At 34.9% G+C, this 15,891-nt stretch overlaps 1 protein-coding gene across 7 annotated transcripts in view; it reads left to right on the forward strand.

The window, feature by feature from the left end:
• Positions 1-15,891, forward strand: part of ERGIC2 (ERGIC and golgi 2) — a 74,025-nt gene that overhangs the window by 54,267 nt on the left and 3,867 nt on the right. For all 7 annotated transcript variants that reach the window (XM_072654430.1, XM_072654423.1, XM_072654429.1 and 4 more), the window contains 4 exons: positions 1,122-1,217; positions 3,769-3,824; positions 4,962-5,060; positions 8,200-8,297. In XM_072654430.1, the coding sequence (XP_072510531.1) occupies positions 1,122-1,217; positions 3,769-3,824; positions 4,962-5,060; positions 8,200-8,297 (349 nt within the window). The remainder of the gene's footprint in view (positions 1-1,121; positions 1,218-3,768; positions 3,825-4,961; positions 5,061-8,199; positions 8,298-15,891) is intronic.

A 15,891-nucleotide genomic window follows, 5' to 3' on the forward strand; every position in this document is an offset into this window, starting at 1 on the left:
TGTCCCCAGACAAAATTGCTCAGTGCCTACTTCTCTTAGGCAATTGCAAAGGATTTATTTGTTAAGTTATAGGAGGGTGAAGATCTTTCTGGGTGCATGTTGTTCCCCTAGTGTGAATTTCCTAGTTACTGAGTTAGTTTTTACTTCTTTTACTGATTTAAAATATCTCATAATTTTGTAGAAGTGTATAATCATACAGATTTTCAGTCGTTTCAGTTGTGTCCAACTCTGTGTGACCCCATTTGAGGTTTTCTTGGCAAAGTTACTGAAGTAGTTTGCCATTTCCTTCTCCAGATCATTTTACAAATGAGGAAACTGAGCAGTCAGGGTTAAGTGACTTGGCCAGGGTGATGCAGCTTGTTTCTGAGGCCAGATTTGAATTTAGGTCTTCCTGACTCCAGTCCTGGTATTCTACCTAATACAAATACTTTGCTAAATGATTTGGTGTGCTGATAACTGCATTTTGTGCTAGATCTGTGTTTTCTTCTAATTCTCATTTGAAAAGGTAGTTTTCTATAAAGTACTGGAAGTAAAGGGAAAGACTGCATGTCATCTTTTTTATTGACCTAATTACACATAATTTCTAAGTAGTAGCTAAGCTTTTTGGTTAGCTATAAAAAACTGTAGAACTTCAGATTAACTTTTCTTATAGTAATGTTCTCTGTTTTATGTAGCATTTGTAATGTTCTGTGTAGCATTTGTAATGTTCTATGGCTTTGGCTCAAATCCTACCCTTGATAGTAAATAGCTTTGTAACCATGGACATATTGCAACCTCTTTAAACTTCGGTTTCCTCATCCATAAAATGGAAATAGTAATACCTGTAGCACTTTCCTCACAGTATTGTGTAGCTCAAATGAAGTAATAAATTAATTTTGCAAATTTTAAAGTGCTATGGAATTGTCAATTTAAATTATCTTTTCCTTTTTCTTAAGGTTCTGATTGATAAATGCTAACAGTTTAGGTTTTTTCTAAGCAGTTTTGTTTTTTATTTTTATTTTTTGGAAATTTAGGATCTTCCTAAAATTTATGACCATTCTCCCACATACCTTACCCATTTATGCAGTCATTTCCTGTGATGGATGTGCTTTAAGCAGTCTTACCATATCTTGTTCTAACAGGGAAGATAATTCATTACAACCTCCAGATGCATGCAGAATTCATGGTCATCTATATGTCAATAAAGTAGCAGGGAATTTTCACATAACTGTGGGCAAGTATGTTCTTTTCGCTTATTGAAAATACTTTACATAAAAATGGGGACTTGGATATAAGTTAAATCATATATTAAATTGACCATACATTTGTATGCTTGATTAACAGAGCTTTTCTTAATATGTGTATTTTAATTAATATATTATTATTATTATTAAGATATATTAATATGTGCTTTTTACTTGCAAGATTTGGTCAAAATTCAGAGTTTAGGATTGTGAGTAAAAAGAATGCAAACGTTTAACCTTTTTTTCTTTTAATAGTCAGGTTAGAGGATGTTAAGTTATCTCAGGGAGCCTGGTATTTCAAAATTGAGTTAAGCTTGTCATTAAGACATTCATGTACTCTCTACTAGGAAGGCAGGGAGTACCATTGTACCTCTGTCCTGGTTAGATCAAACCTGGGGGCCACATTTTAGTAAGTAAGTACATGGATACTTTTAACAGGATGAAGAACCTTGAGTTCATGCCATATATGGATTGATTGAAGTAAATATAGATGTTTAACTTGGAGAAGACTTAGGGGGAATATGATAGGGCAAAGCCAGGACCAAGACATGAAAGCTGAAAAGAAACATATATAGGCTTGTTTGTTGTTAGAAAAAACTGCCTAACAATCAGAATTATAAGTGGAATGAGTTACCGAAAGAGGTAGTTGGTTCCCCCTCACTAGAGGTCTTTAAGCAAAAGCTGGGTGCTCATCTGCTGTGGAAGTTTTAGAGAAGATTCTTGTTTTGGTTTTAGGTTGGACTAGGTAGATGATCTTTGACAGTAACGGGGTGGTAATGGTGCTGGATTGGTGTGAGCCCTGCCTAATGTTATAATGGCATCTCACTCTAACTATTGAATTTAATGTTCTCTGGGACTTCAGATAAATTAGGCCAGAATTTAAAAATTTTTTAAAGTGTTTTAAAGTAAGATGACAGACCTAAAAGACATCTCTTGACATTTAAACATTTTATTTGGAGAACTAGTGTTGGGTTCTACTAGTACTACTGAACTAGTGTTCACACCATAAATTGTGATTATTTAAAATTCTTTTAAGCTTTCCCCCCCAGTTTCATGGAATTTTTAGCTAATTTAAGTAATATAAATTAGTCTTAACTATATATTTGTAAAGTGAATGAGTAAGTTAAGAGCTAATCATTTACTTTGGATTTTACCTTAGTAAGTACTCATAGGATCATGTAATGTTAAATATGACATTTAATTTTCTTCATATTTAATGCTGCAATGACCCCTATGAGCAACTGTTACTTGAATGAAATATTTTTAAATATGATTAGACAAAAAATAGGAAACTCATATACTTTGGTTCAAAGTATAGAATTAATCTGATTTTTTTTTTTAACTTCCCTGGTAATCAGCGTTTGCTTTTCACAAAACATATTATTGGAAGATAATAATTAACTATAATGTTTTAGGACAGGTTTACAAATTTTTGTTTTAACTTTTAAAAAAGACATGCTCCCAGTAGTTTGAGGAGGAAGAGGTGGAATTCTCTGCAGTCCTTCTGGTAGGATAAGTACTTTGAGAAGAGGGAAAGTACTTCCTATCACAAGCTGTCCCAGTTGGGGATTTTTATACAAATCTATATTTTAAAAACTTAGAACTTACACCACTGCTTTTGGTGGAACATGTGGAATAGTATGTACTTTTTATGAAAAAAATGTAATTTACAATCTTCAGTGAGAATGTTACTGCTAATTTCCCTTTGCAAAAGGTAGAATGTTTTGTTTTTTGGGGTTTTTTTGGTTTGGTTTTTGATTTATAAAAACTCATTTTTAACCCTAATGATGATTCTTTTACAGACCAACAAAAATGGCTGTAACATTTTCACAAAATAAAGACAAATAGATCTGGACTTCTGACTTCTGTTTCGTCTTTTGGTGATTTTGATTTTACTTGGTTACTTTGAAGCTCAATGCAGACATGTTGTGATGAGGAGAAATAAAGCTAATTAAGTTTTGTGTTTTAAAAAAGATGTATTTTTATTCTATTTTAATTCTGTGCCTTATGAATTTGCTTTTGGATTTTTTTAATCTTTTTTTTATGTACTTCTCTTCATCTCAGTTCAGAACTCTGGGTAGTAAAGCAAACAGTTAAAGTTGAAGTAATTCCTGTTTTCAAAAAAAAGAAAACTTTTGCTGAATTTGATTTCATCACTTAGTGATGTTTTATGCTGTGACTTTTCAGCATTTCATTGCAATAGCGATTTCACTTACAGGAAAATATCTCTAATCATTTAAAGAAATAATTCCAGGTATAGTAAAATCCTCAAATGTTTGATCCAAGAGAAGGAAGAACAGTTATGCTGAGGATTTGAGGAAATTCAAAGTAGAGGAATGAATAAAGTTATATCAATAAGATAAGGGTAGTTAGATGAAGAACATATTTGAGAGGAGTGGATTTATGTACCTAGGGAGTTGTCAAACCTAATTTTAAAGCTTGTGGCACTCTTTATTGTACATTAAGAAAAAAAATACAGCAGTTAGTTCAAGAGAAAATCCAATTTCTGTTTTTCATTAAAATCATTGTTTTTTCATCCTCATAGGGCAATTCCACATCCCCGAGGTCATGCACACCTGGCAGCACTTGTCAGCCATGAGTGTAAGCTATTTATGATATTTTCTCCCTTATTTGTTAGGGTCGTTAAAAGAAATTGTGATTTTTGTTTTTGGTACTAATGCAAGATAAGAAATTGAAAGGAAGTAATTTAGATGAATCATTGGATGGGTTAAACCATTTGAGATCAAAAAGAGAGAAGAAGAATTAGTATTTTGTGGATTCACAATTTCCCTAAATATATAACTTTGCATTTATTCTTCCAGTCTGGATTTTTCCCAAGGACTGATTACCAATCCATTACTTTTTGTTTCTGTTTTGTTGACGCAATTCAGAATATGTTTTAGCCAACAAAAACCTCTGTAAATGTCATCTTATATATATATGCACTAATCTTCCTTTTCATTCTAATGTTAGTTAAGTTTCAGGTTCATTCAGTTACTTCTAACATAGCAAAATATATATAATCTGTAATATGCATACTATATTTTAAATATATATTTCAATTAAAATAATTTATGTAATGGCTATTGCATAAAACTAAAACCACTAGATTGAAAACAAAGAATATATAATGCTAAAATTTCTGAAGACTTTCATTTGAAATTTAGTTTGATCTTTTTTTTTTTTTTTTTTGTGGGGGAAGTAGGTTTGAGACGTTTTACTTTTTGATTGTGTAAAGAATACCATCACAGTTATAACAATAGTTTTAAGTTATTTGTCTCTGAAATATGTTGTTTTCTTAAATTGAACTCAAGGGATAGATAGACATGTAGATACGAGAGTTAAGTGTAGCGTTCTTTTGTAGTAGAATATTGAAACCTTGATTTACAACAATTTGTAGGAAATTTTTATACATTTCTTTTAGATTTTCTGAAAATGTTTAAGCATATGTATTAAATAAAACTATTTTTGAGCATATAGATTTTTAGAGTTTATATTTAGGGCAAAATAATTGAAATTGGGGACAGCTAGGTGGTGCAGTGGATAGAGCCACCAGTCTTAGAGGCAGGAAAACCCAAGTTCAAATCTGAATTCAGACACTTAGCTAGCTGTGTGACCTGGGGCACGTCACTTAACCCCAATTGCCTCCCCCAAAAAAGACAAAATAGAATTTTAAAATTGTTTCTGGAAAATTATGTTTTACAATATTATGGGTTTTGTATTGTTTTTGTCTTTTAGCCTACAATTTTTCCCATAGAATAGATCATCTGTCTTTTGGTGAACTTGTTCCAGGAATTATTAATCCTTTAGATGGAACTGAAAAAATTGCTACAGATCGTAAGTATTTTGCAGTCGATATAGAGGTTTGTATTCATTGAACTATTATAATTTAAATAATATCAATTCCAGGTTTCTTCCTCATTTGAATGTTAAATGTGTTTAAAAGTAGGAAACGGCAGTGAACATTTTTGAAAGGTTAGAACATAGGCCTTAGAAGGAAATGCTAAAGAAATTAGCTTGTGATATAACTTAAATAGTTACTCAGTTTAGAAAAGGGACAACATGGAATTTTCAAATATGTGGAAATTGTATTGAATTGATGCTGCTGTTTTCTGCTTATTAAAGGCAGAATAAGAACTAGGAGAGGTTTGGGAAGAAACACCTCACTTACAATTTTAAGGTCCAAAAGTGCACTGCTATTTTCAAAAGCCTCTGTGGAATTTTTACATACCTTATACGTTTCTTTTTATGGGATATTTTAATTGTAGTCATAGAGTTAGAAAAATAGATGAGCTAACCTCTTATTATTTCTTGTAGCACTCAATCCATCATGCTTTTTATTTTTGGCTTAGATATACTATCTACACTTTAGAAAATTGGCTATACAAAAAAAGGAAATCAGATCACAAATTCATTAGTGGATCTCTGAACCACTGTTGCTTCTTAAGCACAAAATTGTATAAAATATTAAATATGTATTATAACAGGTAATTGGAGAACTTACATTGGTCATTGTTATTTCGGGATGTCAGACTAAACTGCAAATTGCGTGTCTTCATATCCACACAATATATATCTTCAGGAATGTGCCTGACATTTGAAATTATGTAATGCCCCTAAAAATTAGTTAAGCAGACAGATGTGAAGTACTCAGTGACAAAATTGAAACAGACTTTTCTCTTAAGGCTATACCTAACTATTTTTGGCATTATAAAAAGATCACAGATTTTTAGACCTCACAGTTAAGTCCCTGTTTCTTTTATAAATGAGGAAAATAAAATTAAATGAATTGCTACTTAGATACAGACCCAGAACTAAAACTGAGGTCTCATGGCTCCTGATTCAGGATGACGCTAGATTGCTTGCATAAGAATCTATAAGCTACATTTAAATAGTCTACTAAAACATTTTAAACTATGCAGTCTGTAAAATTAGATTTGCATATCATTTTTTAAGCAGCTTAGCTTAGTGGGTAAGAAAGTCAGCTTGTCTTTTCAGGGTCCTATTGTTAACACATGTACTATATGTAGGACCCTAGACAAAGTCAATCTATCAGTGTTCCTCAGGCATCTCTAAGGTTCTGAGTTGCAAATTATGTTTTTCAATGCTAAAAGAAATTTCCTTACCTGTAATTCTTTATATTAGTGACATTACAGATATGGACCAAAAAAATTTTTTTTATGTCTACTATTTTGAGTTTTTTTTCAGAATTTTTTTGATTTTGCTAGTCACTTTTATGATTAAAGTATAGAGGAGCTATGTAATTATGTAATGTTAGTTACCTAATTGAAATCTGATTGAAATTAGAAATTAATAGTTAAGTTTATTTTGTTAATTTTGGATTATGATGTGAATCTAAGACAGGTGTTGAATAGTAGGGCAAATAAGTTTGTCAAGGGAACAATTGGTTATACCCTCTTAATTATTTACAGTATTGATTTTTTTTCTGTAAAATAATCTCTAAGTAGTTTTTTTTTTTTACTAAGATTTTAAAGTGCAACTTTTTTGGTTTTACAGAAAGAAAAAGAAAAAAAGCATTGGTAGAGGTTTAATCCCTGATATCTCAGATATATTTTATCAAGTATCACTCTAAATTTTGGTTCATGTATGAAATGTGAAGATATTCATGATAATAGCTGAAAGTTTTGATGTTGTATGTTAATCCCACTATAACTTTATTTTACCCCACCATACATAGTGTTTGTAATGATGTATGAATGTTGATGTAGTTTTAAAAATAAAACATTTTTGGCCTAAATTGGTTAGATTTTTTCATAGAATTTGTTTGAAAATATAGATCAGGCCTGAATGACATTTGGGCCACAGGGCTACTTGTGGCCCACCAAAGGATTTTGGGTGACCTGTGAAAAATGTAGAGGATGTAACTGTGGCTTAGGGTTCACTAGCCTTTTAAGAAGTGATTAAGAGGCTCATTACCTTTGGGCAGGCCTGCACATCATAGGGCCCACAGAGAATTCCACCTCTTCCTCCTCTAGCTTCTGGGAAGCATGTCTTTTTTAAAAGTTAAAACAAAATTTTTAACTTATCCTAAAACATTATAGTTAACTACCATAATAACATGTTTTGTGAAAAGCAAGTGTTAATTACCATGGAAGTTAAGAAACGATACCAGATTAATTCTATACTTTGAAGCAATATATATGAGTTTTCTATTTTTTTGTCTAGTCATATTTAAAAGTATTTCATTCAAGTAACAGTTGCTCAATATCCTAGGAAATTGTTCATGGGGGCCGTTGCAGCATTAAGTATGAAGAAAATCAAATGTCATATATTTAACATTATGTGATCCTATGAGTACTTAATAAGGTAAAACCCAGATTAAATGATTAGATCTGAACTTATTCATTTTACATGTATGTTTAAGACCAACCTATACTACTAAAATTACCTAAAAATTCCATGCAACTGAGGGGGAGGGATGAAGTTTAAAAGGACTTTAAATAATCACAGATCATTTATGATCCAAAAATTCAACATTAGTTCTACAAATGTTTCTATGTCAAGGAGAGATGTCTTTTAGGTCTGTCATCTTACTTTAAAACATTTACAAAATTCTGGTCTAATTTATCAATTATTCAGAGAATATTAAATTCAGTAGTTAGAGTGAAATGCCATTATAGCATTAGGCAGGGCTTTATCTATCCAGCACCATTACTGTGCCCCCGTTGTTAAAGATCATCTACCTAGTCCAACCTAAAACCCAAACAAGAATCTTTTCTAAAGGGGGAGCCAACCACTTCTTTAGGTAACTCATTCCACTTGTAGTTCTAATTGCTGTAGTCATTTTGGTACCTTGAAACTGCTTTACTAGGTTTTATGTACATCATTAATAAATAAGTACTGTTTATTAGTTACTATATGGTAGTGATAGAAGGTATTAACTTTCATGAAAAAAGCATGTTTCCTAAGTATTAACTTTTTTGATTGACTTTCTGGAAAACTTATTTTGTTCTAGACAACCAGATGTTCCAGTACTTTATCACAGTTGTGCCAACAAAACTCAATACGTACAAAATCTCAGCAGACACTCACCAGTTTTCAGTGACTGAAAGGGTAAGTTAGTTCCAGACTAGCATAATAATCTGTGATAATTTTTGTTTATAGTCTTTCTTTTCTAATAGAAGAAAAAATTTGAACTTCAGTGAGGTTTTTCTTAAGCCCAGAACTTAAGAATGGAAATGTCTCAAAACTAGTATGTATTCATATTTGACAAATAATTTAACACTAAGTGTAAATGTTTTTTCTGTATTTGTTACATTGTAAAATTTCATTGCATGGAAAAATGGATTGATTTTAGTTTTTACTTCCTAAAACCCATTTTAGTTAAATCTAGAAATTTTTTAATGTTTTTTATAATATTTAATCTTAAGTAGTTTATTTTAGGGCAGCTATGTGGTGCGGTGGATAGAGTGCTGGGCTTGAATCAGGAAGATCCATCTTTATGAGTTCAAAACCAGCCTCAGACATTTACTAGCTGTGTGACCCTGGCCAAGTCACTTAGCCCTGTTTGCCTCAGTTCCTCATTTGTAAAATAGGTTGGAGAAGGAAATGGCAAGGCACTTCACTATTTTTGCCAAGAAAATCCCAAATGGGGTCACATAGAGTTGGAAATGACGGAACAACAACAAAGTGAGGTGAAAAGTGGAGGGGTGGGGATGGTTGGCATGGAAGTACCAGGTAAAGGTTATGAAATTAGAGGGAGTCAGGAACAAGGGCCTTGACAAGAATGATAGCAGTCCAGCCTTATCTCCTCTATAAAATTGAGGCTTCAGGAAGAACTCACTAGTGGGAGAAGGGGGAGAGGGGCAGGTCTTGTGGAGGAATATGCCATGGTCAGTGACCTTGGGAGTAGAAGATTGTTTCAGGGTGATGAGGCCTCAAGCACTTGAGTGAAATTCCAGGACAGCAGTACAGGAGGCATGATTTTGAAATCCAGAAGGTGGGAACGGGACCAGGAGGAAAATGGCTTAAAACATCCATTATCTGGTAGTCAGCCATGTAATTAATAATGAAATTTTCTATGGTTAGTTTGGTCTTTAAATTCCATGCACATAGACCCATATTAAAAACCTTTCTAATCTGTGATAGGACCTTCCGGATCTTATATCCTAGTGACATAGATAGGCTGTAAGAACCCAATATAAGTTAACATGCCATAATGAGGTTACAGAATAGGATGTTATTAGAGAAATTTGGTTACCTTCAATTGAAATTTAATTTTAGTGCCTTAAAAAATATGTAGCTCTCACAAATATTAAGTGTAGCAGATTTCCACTTAGCTGAGAACAAATGATTTGCTTTACATACCTTTATGCTTTGAAGCTGAGAAAAGAAGTATGTTTAAGGTTTCTTTCTTACATTCATTGTGTGACCTGAAAAAGAATTGAGTACATTCATACTTCTTCTCTTCTACCCACTCTGGTGATTAGAAGAGGAATTCTTAAGTACCTCTACAGTGAAGAGGTTATACTGAAAGTGTGACGAGAGGTGGATATGTTTCATTTAGAGAAGAAACAGGATAAAGAAGTGGATCCTTGCCACTTAATAATAAATTTTTTGTTAGCTGGATGTGCTGATATTTTGAAAAAATATTTTCTCTCACCATTCAGCCACATGGCACAGTGATAACTGTTTTTTAAGTTTTGTCAATAAATGTGTTTTTCTCCCTGGGTATGGTGGAATATACCTGTGTAGTCCCTGCTGATGAGGGAGGCTGAGGCTGGTGGATTGCTTGAGTTCCAGGAGTTCTGAGCTTCAGAAGGGCCAAAAACTAATTGGTGTCTGCACTAAGTATGGCACCAATATGGTAAGCCCTTGAAGGAGGAATGCCACCTGGCAGCCTAAAAATGAGCAAACTGACTCAGGCAGGAAAAGCAGCAAATTGAAACTTCCATGTGAATCAGTATTGGAATAAGTCTAGTGAGTAGGTGCTGTACTTCCAGCCTGGACAAGATAAGGAAGCCTTATACTGGCTGTGTGTTTCCTCCCCTCCTTGTAATAAAAAAGAATCCTTAAAAAAAAAATAGTTTGAGATACAATGTTTTAAATTATGCTGTAGTATCTTAGGAGGGTAATATTAACAGGTAATGAGGCACTGTATTGTCTTAGTTAGCATTTTCCTTAGTAATTCCTTATTTTGAAAAGAGTTGACCTCATTACTGTGATTTTTTAAAAAAAACTCTAGCACCAATTATAACTTAGCTAAAATGGAACATGGAAAAGGAGTGTGCAGATATCCCTTCCATGTAGCAGAGTGGTACCTCTGTGATCTTGGAAAATCCTTATAAAATATTTTGATCTTACTTTTGTACCAGAGAATAAATCTGATTCATTTTTTTCTTTTTTTCTTTTCTTTTTTTTAAAATTAATTTATTTAACTTTTAACTTTCATTTTCACAAAATTTTGGGTTCCAAATTTTCTCCCCATTTGTCCCCTCCCCCCACCCCAAAACACCAAGCATTCTAATTGCCCCTATCACCAATCTGTCCTCTCTTCTATCATCCCTCCCTTCCCTTGTCCCCATCTTCTCTTTTGTCCTGTAGGACCAGATAACTTTCTATACCCCTTTACCTGTATTTCTTATTTCCTAGTAGCGAGAGCAGTACTCGACAGTTGATCCTAAAACTTTGAGTTCCAACTTCTCTTCCTCCCTCCCTCCCCACCCATTCTTTTTGGAAGGCAAGCAATTCAATGTAGGCCATATCTATGTAGTTTTGCAAATGACTTCCATAATAGTCGTGTTGTGTAAGACTAACTATATTTCCCTCCATCCTATCCTGCCCCCCATTGCTTCTATTCTCTCTTTTGATCCTGTCCCTCCCCAAGAGTGTTGACTTCAAATTGCTCCCTCCTCCCATTGCCCTCCCTTCCATCCTCCCCCCACCCTGCTTATCCCCTTCTCCCCCACTTTCCTGTATTGTAAGATAGGTTTTCATACCAAAATGAGTGTGCATTTTATTCCTTCCTTTAGTGGAATGTGATGAGAGTAATCTTCATGTTTTTCTCTCACCTCCCTTCTTTATCCCTCCACTAAAAAGTCTTTTGCTTGCTTCTTTTATGAGAGATAATTTGCCCCATTCCATTTCTCCCTTTCTCCTCCCAATATATTTCTCTCTCACGGCTTAATTTCATTTTTTTAAGATATGATCCCATCCTATTCAATTCACTCTGTGCTGTGTGTGTGTGTGTGTGTGTGTGTGTGTGTGTGTGTATGTGTATGTGTGTACAGTTCAACTTTAGTAAGTCCCTTATGACTTCTCTTTGCTGTTTACCTTTTCATGCTTCTCTTCATTCTTGTGTTTGAAAGTCAAATTTTCTTTTCAGCTCTGGTCTTTTCATCGAGAATGCTTGAAAGTCCCCAATTTCATTGAAAGACCATTTTTTCCCCTGAAGTATTATACTCAGTTTTGCTGGGTAGGTGATTCTTGGTTTTAGTCCTAGTTCCTTTGACTTCTGGAATATCCTATTCCACTCCCTTCGATCCCTTAATGTAGAAGCTGCTAGATCTTGTGTTATCCTGATTGTATTTCCACAATACTTGAATTGTTTCTTTCTAGCTGCTTGCAATATTTTCTCCTTGACCAGGGAACTCTGGAATTTGGCCACAATGTTCCTAGGAGTTTCTCTTTTTGGATCTCTTTCAGGCGGTATTCTGTGGATTCCCTGAATACTTATTTTGCCCTCTGGTTCTAGAATCTCAGGGCAGTTTTCCTTGATAATTTCATGAAAGATGGTGTCTAGGCTCTTTTTTTGATCATGGCTTTCAGGTAGTCCCATAATTTTTAAATTGCCTCTCCTGGATCTATTTTCCAGGTCAGTTGTTTTTCCAATGAGATATTTCACATTATCTTCCATTTTTTCATTCTTTTGGTTTTGTTTTGTGATTTCTTGGTTTCTCACAAAGTTATTAGCCTCCATCTGTTCCATTCTAATTTTGAAAGAACTATTTTCTTCAGTGAGCTTTTGAACCTCCTTTTCCATTTGGCTAGTTCTGCTTTTGAAAGCATTCTTCTCCTCATTGGCTTTTTGAACCTCTTTTGCCAATTGAGTTAGCCTATTTTTCAAGGTGTTATTTTCTTCAGCATTTTTTTGGGTGTCCTTTAGTAAGGTGTTGACCTGCTTCTCATACTTTTCTTTCATCTCTCTCATTTCTCTTCCCAGTTTTTCCTCCACCTCTCTTACTTGATTTTCAAAATCCTTTTTGAGCTCTTCCATGGCCTGAGCCCATGGTATATTTATTTTGGATGTGTGGGATACAGAAGCCTTGACTTCTGTGTCTTTCCCTGATGGTAAGCATTGTTCTTCCTCATCAGAAAGGAAGGGAGGAATTATCTGTTCACCAAGAAAGTAACCTTCTATAGTCTTATTTTTTTTTTCCTTTTCTGGGCATTTTCCCAGCCAGTGACTTGCCTTCTGAGTTTTCTTTCCACAGCCACCACGCCTCCAGATCCTCCCAGCCAGTGCTTGGGGTCTGAGATTCAAATGCTGCTTCCCAGACTCAGGGCTTTTGGCGGAGGTGGGGCTACTATTTAGTGTGAGATTAAGTTCAGGTGCCTGGGTGGGGGCAGGGCCGCCACACAGGGCTCAGTTCCCTCAGGGGGTTTATGTAGAGACCTTCAACAATGGATCCGGGCTCCTGCCTGCTTGGGGAGCCCCTGTCCGCTGTCGCCCCGCTGCTGCCTCCCGAGGGGGCCCGAGCCACGGGGACACCCCACTCCCCTGTCAGCCACCCAAAAAGATTTTCTCACCGACCCTTGTCACCTGTGGGTGGAGGGACCTGCTTGGCCGCTGTAGATTCTGTCCCTGAAGCCTGCTTGGATCTGCTCCTCTTGGTTCCTCGGGGCCAAGGCAGGGCTGGGCTCTGCTCGGGGTCCAGTGTGCCACAGACCTGTCATGTCAGGTTTTCAGGGCTCTCTGAAACAGAAATCTCCCACTCCATTGTTCTGTGGCTTCTGCTGCTCCAGAATTTGTTGGGAGTTCTTCTTTACAGATATTTTTTGGGCTGTGGGTTCGGAGCTAGCATATGTGTGTCTTTCTACTCCGCCATCTTGGCTCCTCCCCCTTTTTTTCTTTTATGGGATGTTTATAGTACCTTATTGTAAAATTTGAGTTGATGTTGTACAATACTATACATATATTTTACAAATTTCTGAGTTTCTTTTTCTTTGTTGTCTGCTGGCCTTTGCATATTGTCTGTGACTTCCACAAAACTCCCCCAAAATTCCTTTTTAATTTCTTATTGCCAATCTGTGGTATATCAGAGGGATGATGGGGAAAGTCATGATGTGGAAGGGATAATTGTAGTTCTATAACAATGCTCTCAGAATGGAAGCATTTATACTAGAAAATAAACTTTTTTGAGACAATATAGGGATGAAAAGAATGGAATACAGGCAACTAAGTGGCGCGATGAATGACAGACCCTGGAGTCAAGAGGACCTGAGTTCAAATCCAGCCTCAGACACTTGACATTTACTAGCTGTGTGACCTTGGCAAGTCACTTAACCCCAATTGCCCTGTCCCCCCCCCCCCCAAAAAAGAATGGAATGTCATTGATTGGTTAAAAAATACTGATGTTGCAGATGTAAGATTAATTTTTAAATTAATCTTATAAATTTTTAAATAATTTTTTATTTTTTTTAATTTGCTTATATTTAATTCAGAGAGAGATGCAAAATATCTCCTAATATTTGGGTTAGTGGCTCAAAAAATCTGAGTAAATGTCTCATATTTATCAACCTCAATTCTTGCCCTTCTTTAATCTCTTGTAATGAGAATATCAGTATAGTATAGCCTGTTCCAGTGATGGTATCTTACATCAGTGACAGATTGTAGAGTTCAGAATTCACTATAAATTTCTTGCAAGGAAGTGTTACTGAAAGTGTGACCAGATTGTAAACTTTAACACTCAGATTAATTTGATCAGTAGGCTTTGTGAGATTAAAACTCTTGAACTTGATTGGACTTTTTAATATGGAGATATTTATTTCACTTGAACAACCATTTAGTAAGGCATTGTGCTAGAGATATAGCTAATAAAAAATTATAGTACCTACCCTCCAAGAGCTCATAGTATAGGAAAAGGAATAAGACATGTACTCAAATAATTATAATATAAACATTGATATGATTAATGCATAGCAAAAGTCAGGATGCATGGGAGTTTTTGGAAGGCCAGGATCCTGTCTAGCAATAGATAATAGGAAAGGCTTTTATGAAAAAGGTAACAGGTAAATTGGGCCTTGAAGAAAGAGAATTTTGGAAAAGATAGGCTGAGAGTGTCCTTTCTGTAGATGGAGGAAACAGAAAAGAGTAGGATGATACTGGCGAGCAAGTAGTCTAGTCTGGGGAGAGCCTTGGACATTATATTAAAGGAGTTTGTATTTTATAACAGTCATTGAGGAATTTTGAGAATCAGTGATGCAATCAGACCTCTGCATTACGAAAACTATTTTGGCAGAATGTGACAAATCGATTAGTGAAGGGCAAGTCTAAAGGCAGTTAGTTCATCATTAACAGTAATTTAATATCTATTCTCTCTGCCAAGAGGTTGATTTAGCAGGAAAGTGTCTACCATGCTGCAAGAAATTTCTCTACTTCCCTGTAGCTGCATAGGAATGGACTAGCCCTGAGTCAGTTTCTATGCATTTCCATTTCTTTCTTTTCCTTAGACTCCAGGGCTTTCATCACTTTACAAACTTTCCCTGATCTGTAAACTCCAGCCTAAAGCTCTGAGCTTCTGAGCTTGTTTGCTTCTTGGAGTTGAGGAATTTATAGCACTTAATCCATGATCAACTTTCTACCTTCTACGTCTACCGCTCTTATTCAGTGTCAGATTCTCGTACCTGTTCCCTTTTCCGTTGTCTCAATATATTTGAGATTACAAGAGTAGTTTTTCTAAGGTTTTTCCTCTTTTAAAAATATTTTTTATCACTTTTTTGTTTTTACATTTATTTATGAATATATAACTGACCTCCTCACCAAGCTATCCTTCCCTTTTTAGAAATACCTTTTAAAATTAAGTAAAACCCGCTAGTCTCCTGCCTTTGCAGGAGACAGAGATACCTGTTCTTAGCTTTTCCATAGCAAAAGCTTGGTCCTTATAATTGCAGTTTGCAGATTGTTTCATACATTGCATATATTATTATCCTGGCTGTACTCTACTCTCCATCATTTTTTATGAGGTTTTTTTTTTTTTGGTGTTCTTGTGAATTCTTCATATTCCTTTTTACTTATAGTACAATGGTATCCTCTTACATTAATGTATCAATTATGAACTTCTCTCTTGTTCATTTCGAAATCCTTTGATATTATCTCTCATTCTTTTCTTTTTACTCCAGTTTCATATGAAGAGGTGGTCCTCCCCACCAAGGTCAGTCCCTTTACAAACACTCTGTTCTTCATTTTTTTCTGTGTACTGGTTCTCTCCTTACTGCCTAGAAACACTCTGCATCTCCTCACTCTATCTTTTATTAAAAAGAAAAAAACTGCTCACTGGACCTTCCATCCCCTTAAACTATTATTCTATAACTCTCTTCCCTTTAAAAGCCAAACCTTTAGTTAAAAACTGTCTATTTTGTTGCTTCCACTCCTTTTTCTATCATTTTTCTTCTTAATTGCAATCTTTTTTCTGACTCCATCTCTTAA

Source organism: Notamacropus eugenii, chromosome 3 (genome assembly GCF_028372415.1).
Source record: "Notamacropus eugenii isolate mMacEug1 chromosome 3, mMacEug1.pri_v2, whole genome shotgun sequence".
NCBI classification, from domain to species: domain Eukaryota; kingdom Metazoa; phylum Chordata; class Mammalia; order Diprotodontia; family Macropodidae; genus Notamacropus; species Notamacropus eugenii.